General features: G+C 43.2%; 1 protein-coding gene across 4 annotated transcripts in view; it reads right to left on the reverse strand.

Moving 5' to 3' along the window:
* Positions 1-106: 106 nt before the first annotated feature.
* The window catches only part of CLSTN1 (calsyntenin 1), a 37,677-nt gene continuing 30,710 nt past the window's right edge, over positions 107-7,073 (reverse strand). For all 4 annotated transcript variants that reach the window (XM_027657919.1, XM_027657920.1, XM_027657918.1 and 1 more), the window contains 5 exons: positions 6,375-6,545; positions 5,626-5,771; positions 4,040-4,175; positions 3,215-3,399; positions 107-2,637 (listed from right to left, as the gene is read on the reverse strand). In XM_027657919.1, the coding sequence (XP_027513720.1) occupies positions 2,443-2,637; positions 3,215-3,399; positions 4,040-4,175; positions 5,626-5,771; positions 6,375-6,545 (833 nt within the window). In that variant the 3' untranslated portion in view covers positions 107-2,442. The remainder of the gene's footprint in view (positions 2,638-3,214; positions 3,400-4,039; positions 4,176-5,625; positions 5,772-6,374; positions 6,546-7,073) is intronic.

Here is a 7,073-nt window from a genome sequence, read left to right on the forward strand (position 1 = left end):
AACGAAAACAAAGACTCCTCCTCCCCCAGCAGAGGCAAATTAACACTCAGTTTATATTATTTGATCCTACTTTGTTCCACTCGGGAAAAAATAAATGCAAACAACCTTTAGAACCAGAAATTTATTGTAGCTTATAGACTTTCCAAACTGACCTGTTACCAATATACACATCTGAAAAGTTATACCCACAGTGGCTACAAACTGCATCAGGACGTTACAACCCCTCAGTATTACCATTAAGTCATGATCAGTTTTGGTCTAAAATACAGCAGCTACAGCAACAGTATATGGAAGGATAAGTCTTCTACACATTAACACAGGACAACTGTCAGACATAAGTTAAAAGTTTCCCAGTTTACTTAAAACTAGCAGTTAATTACCACGTAAGTAGTCAAAACCATTTTCCCATTTTAGAAATCTAAAATTTTACATTTAAAAAAAACCCCAAAACAAACCCCAAAACAACCCCAAAAAAACGGTAAGCTCTGGTGTGGGTTCTCTTCCCTGCTTCCAGGTCCATCTCCTATTGTAAAGGCACTCCACAGTCAAGGCTCCCCCAGATCAAACCCACCACAGGTCCTGTTACACCATGAGGTGAGAACAGGTTTGCTCTGAAAAGCAAACTGCACAAGCATTTGGAACAACCCTTAATCTTTTATCTCTCTGGTTAATTAGGACCCTTCGTGCCCCACCCTTTGGCTCCTCTGGCACCTTCCCCAGTGCCCCTGTCCCTGCTGTGTGTGACACGTGTGGGCTCTGCACCCACCAGCAAACACTGGAGCTTGGCTTACCGTGCTGAGGAGGGAATGCAGTCCCAGGCTCCTGTCACAAGCAAAACAAGTTACTCTTTAATCCACCTCCATAGAAATCAAGCAGAAATTCATTATTCAAGACTCTGCATAAGTTTAAAGAAAGTTAAACGAGCCCTGCCTGACAGAAAAACCAGCGCTCCCCACCCCGGGGCAGCAGCACTTTCGTACCTTCCAGCTTTTGTCCTTTGCAGTCCCAAGTCAGAACTGTGATGGGAAACAGTCCCAGTCAGCTCCACTTGGAATAACAGTAACATGATTCCCAAGGTCTTCTGGTTGGGTGATTTATGCTACAGTTTTTCACCAGCAGGAAAACACAATTACTAAGTGTAAACAAAGGCTTAAAACACCGACAGTCCGAGTTACTGTACAAGGGGCTGCAGGGGAGGAGCAGGAGTGTTCAGTGGGATCAGCTACACCCCAAACCCTCCCGCTGCCAAATCAGAAAAAAATGAACAACTAAAAAAACCCCCAAACCCCTATTTATGTAGACTGGTAGCCAAGGTGCACAGGTCCCCAGGGCTCAGGCTCTCCAGCTTCATTACAATCCATCACTTACAAACATCCACCCTGTCAGTATGAACAGCCCAGCACTGGACTACAGGCAGCTCCTTGGAATTAACAGGAGCTGTGGCAACACCCCACAACCCCATGGATCTGCCCACCATCCATGTAGTGTTTTTTTCCCCCAATAACTTAAAAGCCCTTATGCCAAGACTTAATTGGAGAGGGAAAAGAAAAATTTAAAAAAAAAATAAAATAAAAATGAAACCCCAACAACTGTATTGCACAGGGCAGCTGAACCTCTGCAGAGGCTCCTAAAGCCTTTACAATTTCTCACAAGCTTATGTTACCTCTGCAAAATAAAGGGGGTTAAAGAAAAGGAAGGAATTGAGGGAGAGCGGGGAGCGCACATCGAGTCAAGGCCAAGGACAGAGTTACTGAACATCTACACTAAGAACTGTGCCCGTGCTCCTGCTGCAGTAGGATGAGACTTGTAATAGTTCATGCTGCATGATTTTTCACTTTAGCGTGTTTTAAACCCCAATTCCCTGTTTTTCACTACCACAAATGACATAATTACATAATTCCAAGATATTTACAAAATATTAAAAAGTCTTGTTAATCTTCTACATATTAACCTCATTCTGCCACTTTACACATGCACTAATTCGGGGGGAAAAAATTAAAAGAAATCAACAGGCTGAAATGAGCAGCTTTACCCTTTGTCAACAAGCAATCTTTGCATCTTTTAGAAAGAGGAAAAAAAAGGAACAAAGCCAAGTTTGTTTCACTGAGCAAAAAAAGACAGTTCAGAAATTCATGTGCAATGGCTACAGAGCTGTAGAGTCACTTAGCTGAGATGACATGAAGAAAAAAGTGCAAGGTGGTTCCTCACAGAGCGTAAAAAAAATCCAGTCACTGAGGCATGGCTGAAGGAAGAGGTGCTAAACTACAACCCTAAACATCAGGGACTGACAGAACACAAACACAGGAGTTGGGGGGGGAGGTCAATCTACTGGCCAGAATGAATTTTTTTTGTTTTAAACACCATGAATCCTCGGTACCAATGGAGTGTGTTACAGTGGAGTCTTCTAGAGCGGGAACAGAAAGACAAAGGGAACAGCGGGAATCAATAGCTGAGGGTGGAGTCATCCCATTCCAGCTGTTGCTGTCTATTAACATTCTGTTGGTCCTCCTCCTGCTCTCCCTCCTCCTCCTCGCTGCTTTCAGACTCTGCACTAGTGATGTCATCTTCTTCTCCATCTTCACTTTCTTCTTCCTCCTCCTCCTCTTCCTCTTCACTGCTGTGTTGGTCCTCGTAAGTCTGTTAAAACAAAAATTAACTGTCATTACCACACTTGCCAAAACTCTTTTTATTCTTTATTCAAAGCACTGTGTTGACAAAGGGCTATTGCAGATGCCTTGCTGGTTTTAAAAGCTCAGCAGGAATCAGGCAGCAGAGAAGACAAAGGCAGGAGCACTCTGTGGAAGGGCTCTGTGACTCTGTTGTCACAAACTGATGCTGAAGGGTGATCCAGTCCTGCAAATTCTGCTGGAGAAGGATCTTGCAGTAGGACACACTAAGGAGGATTATAAACACAGATGTTTTGATGATAAATTCCTGCCAGTTTGGACCAGAACAGGCTGGTTAAGGCAGTGTGCAGCATGTGCTGGACACCAGCCTGCATAATTCTATCCTGTATCATGAAGCTCTAACCCCTGTAAGATCCCAAATATAACTGCTCTTGGCATTTGGCACATTCATTCAAAATTCCCAGCCTCTGCTCTGTGCTCAGGGGTTGGTTCTGCTCTACTCCTCTGTCCATGGACAATCCCACCCCTTACAGATAGAAAAGGGCATTTTTGGTTCAGTGCTGAGCCCCAGCTCCACAGGGTTTTACCTCCATGGGGTTCACAGTGATGGTCAAAGCAGAGTCATCCCAATCCATCTCATTTTCCTTCCCAGTGTCCTGGTCACGCATCGTCCTCTGATGTGCAGCTCGGATCCTGAACACTCCCAGGATAATCATAAACACCAGGAAACTCACACAGACAACAATCACAACAGTGGCTGTGCTGGGAACAACTGCAAGGAGAAAAGAGATTCCATGGCATTGGTAACTCTTCCACAGTGCCAATAACCATCACCTGCACTGCACAAATCCTCATGTACCTACAGAGGCACTTTGGCCACAGCCACTTAAAAAGTCAGTTGGAGAGGAAGAACTAAACCTCAGTTCCTTAAATATAATTACATCAATCTGAAGGACTAAAAACACATGGAAAGCAGATTCCACCACATGGACTCCTCTCTAAATTGCCTGTTTTTCTTCCTCTCACATCCTACACTCTTGCCAAATTAATGTAATTAAAACAGAAAGGGCAGACCCCATGAGTCATCAAGGGAATATCACTGCAGTTCTTTCCTCGTGCCATTCAGAAATACTGTCCCAGTTCCTCATAACCCTTTATCAAGTCCCTCCCATTTTCCAACACACACACACCAAAGCTCTTCTCCTGGCAGGAAAAGGAATCCTGGACCTCTAGGAATCCTGGACCTCTAGGAATCCAGCCTGGGCAAGAGCAGAACAGGCCCGAGGAGCTGCCTGGATTATCAGTCCAATACACTGGTTTAAACTCTGAAAAAAACCCTCTCTGCAGCAAGAAGCCTGCCGGACATTTTAACAACAGAATACAACCAGCTCAACTTTATAGAGAATCCTGACCTGAAAAGGGATGAGGGTTGGCCAAGTTGTGACCAGAGAGGTCCACAAAGGAATGATGCACGGGGTGAACGAACTGCGGCTGTGCCGCGATGTGGTTGGCGTGTTCCACGGGGCTGGCAGTGTGGATCACGTTCACCTGGGAACAGGGACAAAGGGTTAAACCCCAGAAATCCAACAGTTTAGTTCTGAAGAGACAGAAGTGAAAGAGAAAAAAAAATTAAAACAAACAAAAAAATTATCTATTTCCCAGGGCAGGCATCCAGTCCTCCTTCAACACAGCAGTGGCTTTCCTCAGGGGACAGCCATCCCAATCAGTGGCTCCTCATATTTTCCATTTCTTGTCACAAAACCCTTCGGTTTCACAGCTCTCAAATCTGTTTTAGCCTGGTAAACTGGTGTAGAGACTCCAGTATTTCAGAATAAAAGAGATAAAGCCAGTTTATTACCAAATTTGGTAGCCAGCCACTTTAACTCTGAAATAACAGTATATACAAAGATATCTAACCATTAATTGCATTTCCTTCATTCCCATCTCTTTTATTCTGCTGTATATTTTCAGCTAACAGCAAAGACAAAAATTCCTTATTACAGTCAAAGTGGTAAGAAAGAAACTACTCTTTTAAAAGTTTAACCCCCACATAGCAGAGGTGACTTTTAGGCACAAATGGAAGCTCATCACAAATATTTCAAGTTTCCTTGCCAAACCAGCAGAGCTAAACGTGCCCCTCTGTGGAACAGACACAGGGGACCTGCACCTGCACAGCAGGAAGAGAGGAGAACTTGTGTTTTACTACACAGCAAGGAAAGCATTTGCACTTCCAGAGTTTGGTAAATCCCAACTCAAGCTCACAGGATTTCCTCAGGAAACAAAACACAAAAATACCTGTTCTGGAACACCAGGGGCTCCCAGCCCACCACTCCCCCCCCAGTGGTGGTAAATACTCTGGTGGCTTTGCTCTCAGTCCCTTGGTCAGCTTTAAAATGTGGAAATTCAAGCTCAGAGCTCAAAGATGTTGAGTTATGTGGCAGTTCCTCCCAATATAAATCATTCCACATTCCAGCACTGGAAATTTTACTGCTCTTAATGTCATATTCTGCTGTCCTCCCATATATCTGATGTAAGCACACTAAGTAATAATGACCCTCTAACCTGCTGCAGAGGAAAGGCAATTTTAGCCTCTCTGTGCTCTTACAGAAGCCCTCAAGTGTCAGAAATTTAGGCACCACACACAGAGAAGGGCCCAGCAAGTCCATCTGTGGAATCCCAGAAGTTACACACAAAGCTCTCTGGGAGCACCACTCCCACTCCATTTGCTAAACGTGTTTTCAATTAAACCTTTTCACCTTCAGTTTGTATTTCTTCTACAACACAACACTTTCACCTTATTTACAGCTGGAATGTAGGACTAAGACACGTTAATATATAAAATACAACCCGAAATGCTCACGTTTACTAATATTTATTTACAGGACAAAAATCTAAACCAGTGGCTGATCCATTATCTATCAGCTGAGGCAACAACCTCCATCCTCCTAAGCCAGCCATGCTCTAAAGCTGCTCAGAGTGCCCAGCTCAGCTCACAAACCTCCACTTTGAACTCGTTGCTGACGTAGCGCCCGTTGAGCTCCGAACAGACCAACTTGAACTTTCTGTCGAAGAGAGACACCGTGTGCCAGTTCCTGTAGCGTATCAAATGCAAAACCTCTTCATAATTAGCCATAGTATCCACTCCTGGGGAGAAAAACACACAGGGAAAACAGTTACTCTGCAAAAGATTTGAATACAACATCATACACTGGGCAGGTATCACACCCTTCCTTCAGTAAAAGTTTTCTTGGGTGATGGATTTTCAGTTAGGAGAAAAAAGCACCACCACAGACATGATGTGGCTCCACTGAAATCCTGTGGATGGATTTTGTGATAAAATCTTAGACCCAGCTGGTCCTTGAAGGGATTTGGGGAGCCTTTCTTTAGAATATTTTAACGTAGTCTGAATATAAACCACAAAGGAATGATGTTCCCAGGCACTGGATTATCTGTGCAAGGAACAAGCCTTTTCTGGGGCAAAGTATAACTCCATTTCCACACTCCAGAGATAACCTGCAATTTGGGACAGGAGAAAAGAACACAAAGAAGGTTCTAGAATGATGTGTTTTCTAGAATCACAGCTTTCTACCAAAACAACTGTGTCTGGAATTCTAAAAATGGTCCAAACTTGAAATTGTAAAAGAAAATGGAATATTTGGATTAAGGAGCTAGAAACCACCTCTCCAGAACACTGTTCCCTCTGTGCTGCCAGCAGACCTTTCCCACAAGAGCAGCAGGAGCCCCCACCTGTGATGATCATGCCCAGGTTGGAGCTGCTCATCTCAATCCCCTTCTGCTGCAGCCGGGTCATGTCGATCTCCAGGCTCTCCTGCTCCTGGTTCAGCTCCTCTCCCAGCACTGTCACCTCACACGTGTCCAGGTTGTGCATGATCTCCTCAGATACCAAAGACTCTTGCACTAAAAAGCAGAGGAAAAGCCAAACCCATCAGCAGAAACACAGGTGAAGGAGACAGGAGCCCAGGAGCTACAAAGTGTCACATGCAAACTCTTCTCCCAGAGCAAATATCAGAATCTGGGCCTGAAGAGAGCAAGTATGCATGAAATAATGATTAAAAAAAATAAACCACAAAACTCAAACAAGGGATATTTAAATGAGGATAATGGCCTGGGCTTACTATAATTTCCAGTAAGTTTTTGTTAGCCCAGAGCAGAGATAATATAGATATAATATAGAGATAATATAAAATATCCTATATATAATAAATATATATGACATGATATGATATATGGCATATGATATATGGCATATGATATATGGCATATGATATATGATATATATGAGATGATATATATGATATATGAGATGACATATATGATATATGAGATGATATATGAGATGATGTGAAATATGATGTGAAATATGATGTGAAATATGATGTGAAATATGAGATGAAATATGAGATGAAATATGAGATGAAATATGAG

Source organism: Corapipo altera, unplaced genomic scaffold (assembly GCF_003945725.1).
Source record: "Corapipo altera isolate COAL_440 unplaced genomic scaffold, ASM394572v1 301, whole genome shotgun sequence".
In the NCBI taxonomy this organism is placed as follows: domain Eukaryota; kingdom Metazoa; phylum Chordata; class Aves; order Passeriformes; family Pipridae; genus Corapipo; species Corapipo altera.